This window comes from Etheostoma cragini, chromosome 9 (genome assembly GCF_013103735.1).
Source record: "Etheostoma cragini isolate CJK2018 chromosome 9, CSU_Ecrag_1.0, whole genome shotgun sequence".
Classification (NCBI taxonomy): domain Eukaryota; kingdom Metazoa; phylum Chordata; class Actinopteri; order Perciformes; family Percidae; genus Etheostoma; species Etheostoma cragini.
The window spans coordinates 20,138,423-20,153,319 of record NC_048415.1 but is presented as its reverse complement, the minus strand read 5'-3'; the positions used below and the strand labels follow the sequence as shown (position 1 = coordinate 20,153,319).

At 40.8% G+C, this 14,897-nt stretch overlaps 2 protein-coding genes across 4 annotated transcripts in view; both read left to right on the top strand.

Moving 5' to 3' along the window:
• The window catches only part of LOC117950385 (importin-13-like), a 28,124-nt gene extending 18,950 nt beyond the window's left edge, over window positions 1-9,174 (top strand). For 2 of the 3 annotated variants that reach the window (XM_034881405.1, XM_034881404.1), the window contains exons 14-23: window positions 1,192-1,344; window positions 1,664-1,744; window positions 1,857-1,994; window positions 2,450-2,546; window positions 4,510-4,562; window positions 6,210-6,276; window positions 6,436-6,494; window positions 6,618-6,707; window positions 6,847-7,028; window positions 7,148-9,174. In XM_034881405.1, the coding sequence (XP_034737296.1) occupies window positions 1,192-1,344; window positions 1,664-1,744; window positions 1,857-1,994; window positions 2,450-2,546; window positions 4,510-4,562; window positions 6,210-6,276; window positions 6,436-6,494; window positions 6,618-6,707; window positions 6,847-7,028; window positions 7,148-7,244 (1,017 nt within the window). In that variant the 3' untranslated portion in view covers window positions 7,245-9,174. Of the gene's footprint in view, window positions 1-1,191; window positions 1,345-1,663; window positions 1,745-1,856; window positions 1,995-2,449; window positions 2,547-4,509; window positions 4,563-6,209; window positions 6,277-6,435; window positions 6,495-6,617; window positions 6,708-6,846; window positions 7,029-7,147 lie in introns of those variants that run through there. The other variant, XR_004657879.1, reaches the window with a different exon arrangement.
• A 1,081-nt stretch (window positions 9,175-10,255) lies between these two features.
• pfas (phosphoribosylformylglycinamidine synthase) overlaps window positions 10,256-14,897 on the top strand; it is a 12,096-nt gene continuing 7,454 nt past the window's right edge. The window contains exons 1-5 of the mRNA XM_034882187.1: window positions 10,256-10,410; window positions 11,300-11,422; window positions 11,596-11,731; window positions 13,227-13,332; window positions 13,446-13,718. Of these exons, the coding sequence (XP_034738078.1) occupies window positions 11,302-11,422; window positions 11,596-11,731; window positions 13,227-13,332; window positions 13,446-13,718 (636 nt within the window). The 5' untranslated portion in view covers window positions 10,256-10,410; window positions 11,300-11,301. The remainder of the gene's footprint in view (window positions 10,411-11,299; window positions 11,423-11,595; window positions 11,732-13,226; window positions 13,333-13,445; window positions 13,719-14,897) is intronic.

Genomic DNA, 14,897 nt, shown 5'->3' with positions numbered 1-14,897 from the left:
AGGATTACCTTCTTTCTGTCACATTGCTAAAATTCCTGCCTATCGACTTTTCTTTGTTTGTTGGTGGAATTAAATATGTTTTATCTACCGATTGTTTTGTTGAATAAGTAATGATAATTATTTACTCTGTTGTTTACTCTATTTATTCTAAACAAATATTTCATGACAAATGCCCTAAATCGCAAAAAAGTGAGCTATCTTAAAACTGCCTACTTTGTCTCTAACCAACTAAAAAAACAAAGTAATGTAACTGGCTTAGTGACTAGAACCAGTGAAACAATTGTGACAGCATCAAATTTTTGAACTGTTATAGGCATCCACCCATTTTCAAAACCGTTTATCCTGTTCTGGAGCTCGCTTTAATGTTAGTTTGTTTTCCTAAATCTTTTAATAGTTATTTTTCAAGGAGGTCACTATGCGAGAGATAGTTGAGCCTAGGGTTGGGGCGATGTCCCCTACATTGGCAGTTGACAATGTTTACAGAAAAACATTGCAATGGACGATGAAATCATGAATATTTCTATTATTATGGGCTGATAGTTACCATAGAAACAATCAGACATACATTTAAATGCCCTTTTTAAATAGACAGTGTAACATGGCTATGCTGCCGCCTGCGGGTAGGGGCACTACATTACAATTTAACTACGGTGCATCTATTAATGCGTCTCAATCAGATCCCCGTGCTCTGCGGAACAACAGTAAAGTGGAACGTTTATATTTAACAGAGCAACATTAACAGCCTAATATACCATAATTACTAAGATTAAACTACATTCTCGGTTATATTTGCACTGAATAATGCATTCAACAAATAGAAGCATAACTCTGACAGTGCACATGAACAGATGCGCAATATTAGCTCACACATAAAATAGCACCCTCGTGAATTAGCCTAGTGTTGCTAACGTTCTGTACATTCATAAATCCTACGTAGCATTGTGCCGTATCCACAAGACGTCAGACTTATTGATGCATGCACACAGTCGTGTCCACAAGAAAGGAAAGTGTGATAGTGTTCCACGTTTACACCTTTTCTCTCTCGCTTGAGACTGCCGATGATATCGTCCGCGATGATATCGTCTGCGATGATATCGTCCGCGATGATATCGTCCATCGGCACAAGAGTTGGGATTACTTTTTAGAGGAAATTCCCAAATGCAATTATCTGTTTCTTTTTTCTTCTTTCAGCCCAATCCCTCCAATAAATTAGCAATCATCCACATCTTGGGGCTGCTGTCCAACCTCTTCACTACACTTGATATCAGCAAGCAGGACGATGAGTCAGCAGACAGCTCAGCACCACCGGTCAAAACCGCCCCACCTTCGCCGGGACCAAACCCAGTTAGTCACTGCACACCATCATTATTGTCATCTGTGGGGTTGAGTGATTAGACAAATACATGAAATATCAGCAACAGGCTGACTCTATGCATGATAGATATTAACCATATGTTATTCTTGAAGCTTCCTAATCAAGCACACTGCATTTTGGTGGTCGTCAAATGCATATCTGCCCTGTCACTCAACCATAGTCATTAGTTATTCTGTTGATGACCATGCACCTATGCGTAAAATGATAATGTCTAATTCTACGGCTTGTTTATAACTTTTATTCATACATTTTTTTAAGTATTTTTATTTGTTGATTTGTGTTTTACAGGTGGTGGTGGTTTTGCAACAAGTGTTTGCTCTCATACAGACTGTACTGAGTAAGTGGCTCAATGACTCACAGGTTGTAGAGGTGAGTCATCGTCATGTACAGCCACTTAGTGTCAGACCTCTGCTTTTTAGGAAATCTGTTGACATAATCAGATATGACACTTCAGTATAGCTGATCTGATGCTGTCCCTCAGGCGGTGTGCGCTATCTTTGAGAAGTCAGTGAAGACTCTGCTCCATGACTTTGCTCCCATGGTGTCTCAGCTCAGTGAGATGCTTGGACAGATGTACAGTACAATTCCCCAGGCCTCAGCCCTCGACCTCACACGACAGGTACGCACGCATACATGCACACCTACAAAAACACATTAGTATTCTTCCTTTTAATACTTACATGCTGAGAGATTTGTCAAAAGGGGCTAATCAGCTACACATCACTGAGCCCAAGGTTAATGAGAGTACAGTAAAACTATTCATGACTTAACTCTCAAGCATTTGTTTGTCCACGTAAACTAAACTTTACCAATGTCATATGTTCCATAAATGAAAAAGGAAAATAAAAAGAATGATAAAAGGATGCAGCACACAAAAACTAGCCATATTTAACATATAAAAGCAGAAGTAGGGGGAAGTATTTGATACTAATCCGCTGTATGTTAACACAGGTTTTACAGTAATCAGGTTTCTGCAGTGTATTTATAGACATCCTGTGGTTTCCTTACAATAACCTGGTTTCTTGTGTGCAAGTGAACACAGCGAGTGTCTGATGTGAAGTCCTGCTGTTTCAGATGGTGCATATCTTTGCCAGTGAGACAGACCACTTCCCACCCATCAAGGCTCTGTTTGAGCTAGTTACCTCGGTAACGCTGTCCATCTTTCAGCAAGGTACAGTAGGGGGTCCAGCAGGGGGCGGGACTGTGCATACTGTCAAATGTTTTTGTTCAAGTCAGCGGTAGACCTTTTGAATGTTTCTGATCATATTTGATTTCACAGGTTTTAAAATCCTTACTTGATATAGCACAGGACAAAAGTAAAAGTGTTCACATTGGTAGAAATACAAAGTAAACTATAAAGTGTTAATATTGTATATTATGATGATATACTCCTATTTCTTTCTGCAATTGTAAGTGGAGACAGACATGCTGTTGCATTTCTAGACGATGTAACAGTTCTGTCGTTCTGATAAAAGGTTACAGGTCACTGGACTCTGTTATCACAGTCGACCTTTAAACGTTTGCTCTCATTAATGCAAGTGGAATCGCACAGTGGTCCGTCTGCTTGATGTATTGAAGTGACAAAGTCTCAAATTATCATTTTTTCGATGCAGGCTTCTGTTGTCACTGATAATAATTTTAAGACTATTATGGTTTTCTTCAAACCTTTGTATTCAACACGTTGCAATCTTTTCTATTTTTACTAGCCTAATTGCTTCTTTCATTTTTTTTTTTCTGAGTCCATTTATGTGAATGTACTGTTTCAGTGTCTGGGGGTGCATGAAAAGGACTTTCATTTTGTAAAGTGTTCAATGTTGAGCAGAAGTTTCTTAATGTGCGTGACCCCGGGGCCAGACTTAGGTTCTGATTTTCACTCAACATGAGATGGACATGAGTGAGATGGCTTGTGCCAGCTCTGTCTGCCGCTCCCCCTCCCTTTGCGTTGTCCCTTCTTCCCTCTCCTCCTTTCCTGCTTTGACTGGTTAAGTAGTGGCTGCCTCTCCTCCTGCCTCTAAACTCTTTCTTTTCTGAGCAGGTGCCTTTCACTAGATCAGTATCAGTACAGGATACAGTCACAGCACAGAGACCACTAGCTTATTCTGTTGGCTGGCATATAATAAAGCAGGGCGGGGCCAACTCCATAGGACTGCCGCCACTGCTGTGCTAGGGCTGTGCTCTCCATCACAGCCCTCTGAAAAAGCCCTATATTCTCTCGAGGGGTTTTGTGTGGATGAGGGCTGGAGCGGGGTGTTAAGCAGGAATACTTGTTTGGAGTCTGGGAACAGCTAAAACTGGGCGCTTACTACAGACATTTGTTCTGTTTTATTACAAGTTTTCTGTTGGAGTCCTTCCAACATCAACCTAAAGCCATCGGAGAAAACCATGTTTGACAGTCAGGAATCTTGATGTGGATTCTTCAGTCCAGAAGCTTCTACAGGGAATGTGTTTAATTGTGCATCATATGCAATCTGCCATACTTCAAGAAGTCTTGTAGTCTGTGTCCAGCATAAATCAGAGGGCGGGGGGTAGTGATATATCAGAACCTGTCCTGATCTTTGAGTGTGATTCATACAGATGGCTATGGGTTCACCTTTGAAGCAAAGGGGATCTTATTGGCCATCTCTGAATGGACCCTTTACAGAAACCTCCTCCCCGGAGGCACCATCTGAGAGGAAATGTGTTGCTTGTTGTTTGACCACACCGATGCCAGCGGTGCCTCGTGGGCAGGAGGTTAAAGGGGGGGCTCATTCAGGTTTGGTGCCTCTTTCCCTCCAAACTTTAACAGTAACAGAGGTGCCTCCTGGGTTCCCACTCCAAGCCCACTTTTGTTTCTTTAGGTTTGTTCTTTTTTTCTCGTTACTTCTTCCTTTTTTCCCCTCTCCAAACAGACCCATGTCTTTGTCTTCTGCCTGTTTTTCGTTTTTGGTTGGTCTGTTCTACCAAGACTCTGCCAAAGCTTCATATGCCCCCTCCCCCTTCTCCCCTTCGTTCCTTACTCACGTGTGAATTATTTCAATGAAATATTTTTGAGTTCTCTTTTATTTCCACATGACTGTTGAATCTATTTAGTTGCTGTTTGTATATTATTCTTATTCTCTTATGATTTCTTAAGTTTCATCTTTATTATATTTTAGGACCCAGGGATCATCCTGATATTGTTGATTCATTTATGCAACTCCAAGCTCAGGTGTGTTTTTGGTTTCTTATTTCATTCACTTTGGGTTTCTCTCTTTCTTTTTCTAATTTCTCCCTGTTTCTCTGTCCTCTCCTGCCTCTCTACTTCTTTCTGTTCTTTGTTACTGGGCCCTGAGGTGTCCCATCACATAGACAAGGCAGTGGAATGAAACGTGAGGGGAATGTTTGAAAAAGAGACGTCTGTCTCTCCTCAAATGCTTTTGAGCCTAACAGTCACCTCACCACACGCGGTTCAGACCTCGTGTAGAGTTTTCAGTTTACCTGCAGAAACCTCCTTAATCACTCAGATATGCTTATGAAAGTATACAAAGCATCCATAACCAGCCAAGCCTAATGTATGTTTATCATTCTTGCTTTTAATACTCACCCTGCGTTCAGTTAATTAACTGATGGGAAAGAACACTGGCAGAGATCTTGAATGGCCACTAACATACCCACTGCTGTGGCAAGGTGTTATGAACTCGTGTCAATTTTTATTATATCAATTTCTAGAAATACTATTCAAACATGCCGCACAGTTAGATGAAGACTTTATATTCCCCAAGTCTCCTCACTAGCTAAAAAAAAAAGTTGTATTTGCTAGATAACGGTGCATCATTTTAATAGGTTTTGGAAAGATTTTATAAACATAAGATTCAATTCTCAAAACTCACAGGGGGACATGCCCTCCTTCTATGAATAATCAAATTGATTTAGTATACTGCTGAGCTTGCAGCTTAGAAAAATGTGGACCTTTCATGCATAAATATTGACTATTTAAGCACCTCCATTTTTACTCAATCTTTTCCTTTATTTCCTGTAAAGCCAACATCATGGCGCATTTACTCCTGGAAAAACATCAGCACACTCAGCGCCTTATATGAAATACTTTTAGTTGACGCGGTGCTCTTGGGAAGATGATGTTACGTGGTCAGTATCGGTGTTGTGGTCCCAGGTGACTGGTTAGTCTCGGAGCCTAGTCCTCTGAAGTCATTCCAGCCCAGAGCCAATCAAAGCCCGAGTGAATTAATATTCAACTAATATTAATCAGTTCAGACAAATTGGCAGATGGCTCTTCTGTTTTTATATTTTTGTCTTCATTCTTCTTCCTTTGTTTTCTATCTTTGGATAGATCTGACCTTCATCTCTCTCCCTGTCCCTATCTCCCTCTCTCCTCTCCTCCATCCTGAATGAGTTCATTATTACAAGATGATTATTTCTCTTTATCTGCACATGTTATTACGCACACACTTCTGTTGCATATTCAATCCAGGCAACCAAAAACAAGGAAAAGTAATGTATCAAATACAATTTGATTTCAAGAAACAAAACCATCATTGCCTTTAGTTTGACTTAAGTTTCCAATGATTTCAAAGTTTGATTTTTTGCAATTTGTTTGTTATACCTGCTGAGTTCTGCATTGGAGGATCTCTGTATGTGTTTAGACATAGTTTTTCCTAAACAGATGGAGAGAGTACTATAGCCTGGTAGACAGATCTGTTCTCAGTCCTGTGTTGCTGTCAGATCCGGCTACCAGGCTGAGCGGGTATTGTTGATAGCAGAATTTTGAAGGAGCTTATGCAGTGGAAAGTGGTGAAGCAGTACCGATTGGGTCGAGCCTTCACAAATACTCAGTTTAATGCCTTTATCTGCCTCTTAGGCCCTCAAACGGAAGCCCGATTTGTTCTTGTCTGAGAGTCTTGACGTTAAAGCAGTGTTCCACTGTGGTAAGTTTGCACATCGGTTACACACATCCCTACACACTGTACTGGGTGTTTTGCTATAGTCCCTGCGATTGATGTACCTGTTAGTACAATCTAATTAATAGACACCATCCGTCAATAAAGTTAGTTATTTATGTTTCTGATCTCGTATCCCAATTCTAGGAGTTCTGTCCCTCAAGTTTCCTGAGGCTCCAACAGTCAAGTCAACGTGCTTGTTCTTTGTGAGCAGAACACACACACACACACACACACAATGTCAACATAAAACCCAGAAAGAATAAGCATGTTTATAAATGAGTCATTTAGCGTTAAATGGGCTGTTTGTCTCTGTGTTTCTGCCTTAGACTGAACTGTTACCCCGCTGCTCAGATGTACCTCCTGTGGCCAGAGTGGTGCAGGAAGACGGAAAACTGTTGATCCAGGCCGTGCTGGAGGTGAGGAGCACCCCATTAAGCGTTTACGCGTCACACCACGAAAGGGTTTCATCATTCCACCGATGCCTCAGTCAAACTTTTCCTCCTCTGATTGTAATTGAAGTCCCTGTTGTTAAATTGCTTTTCCCGCTCTCTGCAGGGCATCGGGGGCGGGGCATCTCGATGCCTGATGGACCAGTTTGCAGAAGTGCTTTTCTCTCTGAACAAGCACTGTTTTTCTCTTCTCGCTGTGTGGTTGAAGGAGGCACTGCAGCCTCCTGGGTACCCATCATCGCGTGTCACAACTGAACAGAAAGACAACTTCTCACATCAGATACTCAGGTAACACTGCCCTGCATTTGTTTACAGGCTTTTGGCTAACAAGTCCACCCAGTTGGCCATAATTATACTTTCTAATTTTATATATTTGTCCCTTCTTTACGGCCTCCTCTGTCGTGCAGAGAACGAGTGAACAAGAGGAGGGTTAAGGACATAGTGAAGGAGTTCACACTACTGTGCAGAGGGCTCCATGGTACAGAGTACGCTGCTGAATACTGAAACTCTACCCTTGAACTCTCACCCAACCGGACCTTTGCCCTCAGCACCAAACAGCTGGATGCCACAACGAAACAGTTCTCACAAAAGCCATCAGCAAAGAGATCATGAAATGATTGTAATAATAAACCCGCCTCCGCCCCCAACCCCGCCCAGCAGGACAAGACATGGAACCATTCCAGCACAGACCTGCCATCAGATTAATGGACAAACATTAAATCCCTGGTGGCTTGAAAGGAGGCTGTCCTCTCTGCTCTTATTATTTTTTCCGTTTTAAGATTGATTGTTCCTCTTATTTCTTTGGAAGAGCTTTGAGCAGCCCTCCCAGCATGATGTCTCTTGCCTCCTTCGATCTCTGTCGTGTTCTGCCTTTCTAGATCTTCCTGTGGTTCCTAGGTTGTTTCCTGGTGATTAGCATCCATATGAAATGGTAGTGGTATCGTACGTAGCTACTTGACATTATTTTTCAAAAATTAAATCAAATGAATTATATAAATGTATACGTATACACATATGGAAAGTTAGTGGTTGTCAGTCCTGCTGCTGCTAATGGGAAAAGAGAAGGACCAATGTCAGGAGAGGATTCTGCAGGGAGAATGACATTAATACAATAATAATTACTCACAACCATGCCCCTGATCTCTGCATTTGCCAAATGATCTTGAAATGTTGTTGTTAAATATGCCTTTTGGGGGCTGTAAGAGCAGAAAGAGACGAAAACCACATGACTGGACTATCAACTGTCTGCTCTCTTGCCAAGCCCTCCACGTACAGGGCTGTACCTCATGTACATAAACTCCCACCCAGTCACACTGCAGTCTCCTCGGATTGTAGAGAGTGGCATTTATGCATTGGTCCCTTAGGTAAAGCAGGACTGGGAACAGTGACGGCAAGAGGGGGGAAAGGAATTATAGTAGCTGGCAGTAAAAAAGAGACACAAGCTGGGAACTGAGAAAGGAACTGAGTTTTTGGAGGGATGAATAATCCTGACGAAGGACTGCTTAGTCTCTGTAATCGTGCAAAAATATTAATCAAGTTGTGCATATTAACAGTTATTGCTGAACACTTCTGTGTATTTGAGTGTATGCGTGTGTTCATACCTGTATGTATGAGAGGTTGTGTGTGTGCACAGATGTATCTTTTTTTCCACTTGTTCAGTGCACTTATATCGGACCTACAGTACACACCCATACCTTTTTTCCTAGCTTTTAAACATAGAGCTCAACCATTTCTTCACACCGCACTCATTCAGGCTTCTCTTTTCTTTAAAAAACTGATTAGGCACATCCAGAATTTCACCTCGGCTGCTCACCAGCAATCACACCCATCAATTAAACCTCCTTATCATCTGGAATGACCAGCCTGGGATAATCATTGACCAGACTCATCTATCTATCATCTATCATTGACACCGACTATTACTCTTAATGAAATGCTAGTGCCACTCAATCATTTCATCTATCTGGGTCCCAGCCTTGAAGATGATCAAGAAGGATTAGAGCGTTCGTTAACAAAACATAACGTCTCTGAGAAAGTTATTATGCATTTGCAGCAAGAGTTAACACGGACATTCTGTGCTCATCCATTACGCCAGAGACATTATTGGTGAAGTGATGTGACGGCTGTAAAATACACTGTCTAGTGAATCAGCAGGATCAGCATCAAAGTGTACTTTGTGGTCTGATCAATTTTATCTCAGTCTAATCCTTCTGTCTAATCCGAGGTGCCTGCAGACATGTAGCATGTATGTGTTTTGTGGGGGGTTCAGGGGTTCAGGGGACAAACATGTACAGTGTGAGACACTGCAAAAAGACCAGATTTAGACTGAGGCAGCAATCGGCCCTGGAGCGAGCTGTCATGCCTCATAGTCTAATATGAACAGAGAAGGATTGGATGATCCACGGTCTGTATTGTGGTCTCATTCTTAAGGGGGGGGGGGGGAAATAAAACTCACAGTTTAAAGAAAGAATGGTAAGAGGGGAGGGAAATGAAATGTACATTGTTTTTTTTTTGTACCTTGGCTTTAATTTATTAAATATATCTAAGACTGCAGTTTCTGGTTCTTAAGTGTGTGGGAGTAGTTTCATTCTACAACAATCACGAAATCCTGTCTGCACTCCCTTTGGATATTTTCCCAACATCTATGAAACAACACTTATAGAAATATGTAAAAACAATTGGCTTTTATTGATTTTTAGATATTTGTTTTTTATGCCAGCCAATTTATTGAAGAACATTTTTAGAAATGGAGTTAGCTGGTTTAATAAATATGAATTTTGCTCATCAGTGGGCCTATCATCTGGGTGACCCCATTCGCCAAACATGCCTAGAAACATCAAATGTCAAGTTAACTGTTTGTTTTCTGCAAGTTTTTAAAAATCTACTAAATGTTCTACTGGGCTTTCCAAGAAACGTTGACGACGCTGAAGTCGGCTTCCGATTAAGAAAGGCTAAAGATCCTTAAAAACAAAGTTTCAGGTTTTTGGAAGCTGCATTTATTGCATTAAAATGCAATAAAGGGAGAATCTTTATCCTCTCTAGGATAATTTAGTCCAGATTTGTCTAGGTACAGTGGTTTTGGATCTGGACCTTAATGTGGTGTACACATTTCCCTTAAATCACCCCTTAACTGCCGAATCGGAAGCCAACTTCAGCGTAGACTGTATGTAAATTCAAGAAGTACCATATCATTTCCCATCATTAAGATCTAAATGCTGTTTTAAAGCCCTCTCCAGCCAAAGAGGAAACACTTCTGTTGGACAATTACCAAATCCTTTGGTTTGTTTGTTTATTTGTTTTATTTAGTTGGCCAGATTTACTTGACTCTTAAAACCCTGAAACTAACCTAATTGAAAAAAAACGAGATCACATGAGAGAGATGTTGAGTCCCAGTCAGACAAATTTCAGATAATTCAATTGTTTTTAAAGTGATAAGAATTTGCCCACTATTTCCACACAATCAATGAAAATTAAGATGCGCATGCGCACACAGTTGCGAGCGGCTCACATGTGGGTTTAGAGACTGTCCTCCTGTCAGTCTGCAAACCTCACCAACCAAACCACCTTCAGTCCATTCAAAGGCACCAGACGCTTCTCCAGGACGCGAGGGGGTGGGCAGCATCTCAACTCTCTATCCTAAACAAACACCCAACTGCTGAAGCTGCTACACGTAAGTTATGCTAACGTTAGCTAGCTTTGTGCTAACTATGCTAGCTTTTAGAAGCGTCCACTAACTTTTGGTTAACAAAAACAAGAAACGCCGGGCGAAAATGTGTGTGTGTGTGTGTGTGTGTGTGTGTGTGTGTGTGTGTGTGTACGCACGCACGCACGCACGCACGCGTGTCTGAGTGCAGTGTAGTGTTGTGCGTGAGTAGTGTGCAGTGTTCTCTATGAGGTTAACTAAGGAATAACAGCGTGTGTGTGTGTACGCACGCACGCACGCACGCGTGTCTGTGTTTAGTGTAGTGCGTGCGTGTGTGCAGTGTTCTCTATGAGGTTAACTAAGGAATGAAATAAAGTGTGTGCGCTCGCGCGCGCAGTGTTCTCTATGAGGGTAACTGAGGACTAACAGAAAGCTCCTGACCATGCAGTGTGTGTGACCTGCAACATGCACAGAATCAGTTTGCTAACGTTAATAGTTAGGAGGCTGAATGTGTTCAGTTTGGATGAGTTTCTGTCCCGGATGTTTTTTTTCTGACAGGCTATCATGAAAGTGATGAATGAAACACTAATGATATTCCATCAGAATATGAACAGTTTTTTCTGAAAATATAGTAATGAGACTTTGGGTTTCTGTATCTATAAATTATTTTTGAAGTTAAAGATTATGTTGGTTTACCAATGAAACAACATTGCCTCAACACATTTCCTCAGTCTGAACAGACTGAGATCTTGGAGGGATGGCTTTGTCTCAATCCTGCAGGCTCTGCACACAGTCTCGACGCCTTGAACTGATCTGAAGATAAATGTCGTATTAGGGTAAATCAATGTCTTCGCCTTTCCTTGATATTCTGTGTTTGATTTTCATTATTGGATTTCTTTCTCCATCTCTCCAGCAATCATGGCTGTAGTGAGGTTCTACAGTAATGAAGTTGTGAGTGGGCGAGCCATACAGAGGGCCGCCAAGCTCTACCCCCAGCTGTCCATCACCACTGAGCTGTGCTACAATGTGGAGCTGACAGGTGAGTGCCCATAAGGTGGGGATGAATATACTAATAATTAACAATGCAGAGGTTGTAAGAGATGCCTGTTAATGTACCTAATGTCACCTAGAGAAAGTTTCCACGTGCCTTCTTCTTTTCTTGCATGTCGATTTTGCCATGTCCTCATTACTTCCTCCTGCTCCCTGCTGCAGGCTGTCAGAGGCTCAGTGCCGAGCAGACGGAGGTTCTCCTCTGGTTGTTTCGTCCTCCCCTGCAGGCAGAGCCGCTGTCTGAGGAAACCAACCTCACAGAGGGCAGGGGGGAGAAACTGGTGGAGATTGGACCCAGGTACCACATTCATGCAGTCTGATAGATCAGCTCTGTTAGCTCTTGTTTTATCCTGCAAATGGCTTTATGTTCTTCATTAAATTGAGATGAACTAATTGGTATCCAAAGAAGATTCGTAAACAGTGAACACAGGTTGCAGTTAGAGCCCGACCGATATATTGGTGGTCCGATAGTATCGGTGGGCCAATATTATCAGCCGATATTGGGCATTTTGCAAATTATCGTTATCGGTAAATTTTTCATTTTCTTTTTTAATTCATCGTAAGCATTTATATTGACAAATAAATGATAGTATTGCATAGTTTGTCCACCAGAGGGCAACATCACTGTTGGCAACACAGATTTTAAACATTTTATTTATCAAAACTTTACTATATTTTGATGTTCCTCTGTTCTTTTGTGACAATAAAACAAATTACTATCATATTACTTTAGTGACAACTCATAAATGGCTACAAACAACAAATTTTAGGGAAATCTGTTAATGTTTTATTTTGCATTTCTTGGATTTTTTTAAAAATAACTATCTGATTTTTAAATAACCAAATATTTGTATTGATATCGGCCCTAAAAATCCTTTATCGGTCGGGCTCTAGTTGCAATAGGTGTGAAAGTACTTTTCCTGAAAACAATCGCAATGAAACGTCCACTAATTAGCTTTTTCTGGCGTTTCCAAAGCATCTCACAGACTTGATTAGCGGATGGAGTTTGCTGAATTGTTATCGAGGTGCTCAGTAGTCAGCACGTGTCCTTAAAAAAAGAACTTTGGTCGACATCAATATGTTTTGGGTTGGCTTAACCAAGCAGGGCAATATGTCAATGGTGCAGTGCATTTATAGAGGTCTGCACAAGTCCACACATCAACAAGTGTAAAAGTCATGGGCCCCACAAGCTGCATTATATGTTGCCTAAAATATAAACTTTGGCATTATGGTGGCACTTAAAGAGTCCAAAATAAAAAGTCTGTGCTGTACAGGACGCACGAAATGAGAAAAATATGTGATCGCCGTCTAACGTTAAATATTGCCATACCAATATTACCGATAAATAAACAGATATTAAAGTGTACTCAGTTCTGCATTTCTGCTGCTTTCAGTATTCTAAGTACAAAAACAAATGAAAGGAAATAATTTTCAACGTTCTTTTGTCACTTTTTATTCAATTCTGTCAATGTGTATTGCGCCAGTTGATTACAAAAAACAACAAATGTAGTGCTAACTCGTACATTTATGAAGGGTTGCTTATTGATGCAATAAAGTAAAGATGAAAATCATGTTTAAAAAAAAAAAAAAAATTCTAATCGTTTACCATCACTAGGCAAAACCTAATTTATAATATATAATTTTAGGTTATCAATGATTTCAAGAAAATCGAGGGATCATTTAATCAGTGACACAGGAGGAACCTGGCACCAGTGAGGCGGACATTAAAGTGCGGTAGTAAATGTTTTCAAAACAGTATTTTTATTTCTGTTGTTGCTATTTTTGCTCTTCAGGTTGAACTTCTCCACCGCCTGGTCCACTAACGCCGTGTCCATCTGCCAGAGCGCCGGCCTCGCTAACGTCACACGGGTCGAGCTGTCTCGCAGATTTCTAATCAAGGTTTGCACACACACACACACACACACACAGACGAATTTCCTAGAGCCCTTTGAAGACTGGTTTTCACCTCGTAACTCTGCCTTAAGATGACATCTGTGTCTCATCCCCTCCAGCCAAAGAATGGAGAGAACGTTGACAAACTTGATGGAGACACAGAGAAGCTGATTGCGTGTCTGTATGACAGTATGACAGAATGCATCTATCAACATCCCATCACATCCTTCACCGTGGAAACCAAACCGCAGCCAGTGTTTGAGGTGGACATCCTGGGGAAGGGCCGTGCAGCCTTGGAGATGGCAAACGATAATCTGGGTGAGACTGTTAACAATTTCCTATATTGGGTTTTCTTCTTAGCATCCTATTCAGCTTCAGCCTACCTCCATCTTTAAACTTCTGTTACTGTTAATCCTCCTCTCTTTTCTCTTTCCTTCTTCCTCTTCATAGTCTTGCAGCTTTCTGTGAGTACACTTAGTCTGCTGATGGAGGTAATAATGTCACATGATGCATGACATAATCACTTAACTGGTTAAAGTCACAGGACAGCAGTGATGTCGCAGCTTATCTTACATGTGCATGTGTGCGTTTAGTGTGTCTGTGTCTAATGTGATGTGGACGCAAATAAAAACTGAAAACTGTGAGCAGCTGCCTTTAATTAATGTAACGTCAGAAATGACTATCCCAGAGGGTTGTCTTTAAATTGTCAAAAAGATGTTAAATTTAATACCAAAAGATACTGAAAATGAGCAAATTCTTACAATTGGAACAATACTTCTTTTGCATTTGTGCCAAATTTGTGATTTCTCTTAATACCTTATCAACACCTAATCGCCTCAGCTCTTAACTGTGATGCACCGAAACTACAGTACACTTCATTTTCATGTATTGTTATTAATAATATTACTAACACATACACAGACACTTGTAATTCCTCTTTTCTTAGGAACAGGTTTTAAACGGACTCTGCCAACCACAACAGAACGTGGTGTGAATTTTTATGTTCACACACACGAATGAATAAATTCTGCCCACCTTCATTAATATTCACAAGCTGCCCAAATAGATGAGAATAATTTCACTAAGTACTTTGTCGGCTCTGCCATGCTCAACCGGTGAACCGAGGAGATGATTTAAAAGGCCTATCTACCTTCGTGAGACTAAAGCCACTTACTTCCCCCCAAGGTTTCATTTCACTTTAACTACTTTGCTTCTCCAGTTAATTTAAATGTGCTGTTGTACAAGAAGGGACGCACATTCTTATAGGTGTCATATCTGGTTTACGGCATAACTTGTCATACTGACATTTGCAAAATTCATAAAATAATCAACATTTCTCATTACAAGCAATAACAGAAAGTGGAAATCACTTTAAAAAAAGTTTTAGCTATCTATGATTGATTGCTAACGTTAGCTCAAAACGCCATTCAACTGACGTTTGTTGTGTTTGATGCTAGCTTGTAGCCAGCAGTGAACAAACATCATTATGTAGGTCCATTTTTACTGTATTGACTTTACAGAAGTCTCTTGTTAGCATCTAGTAGGCTACTTGTCGCAAAGGGAAATTTACA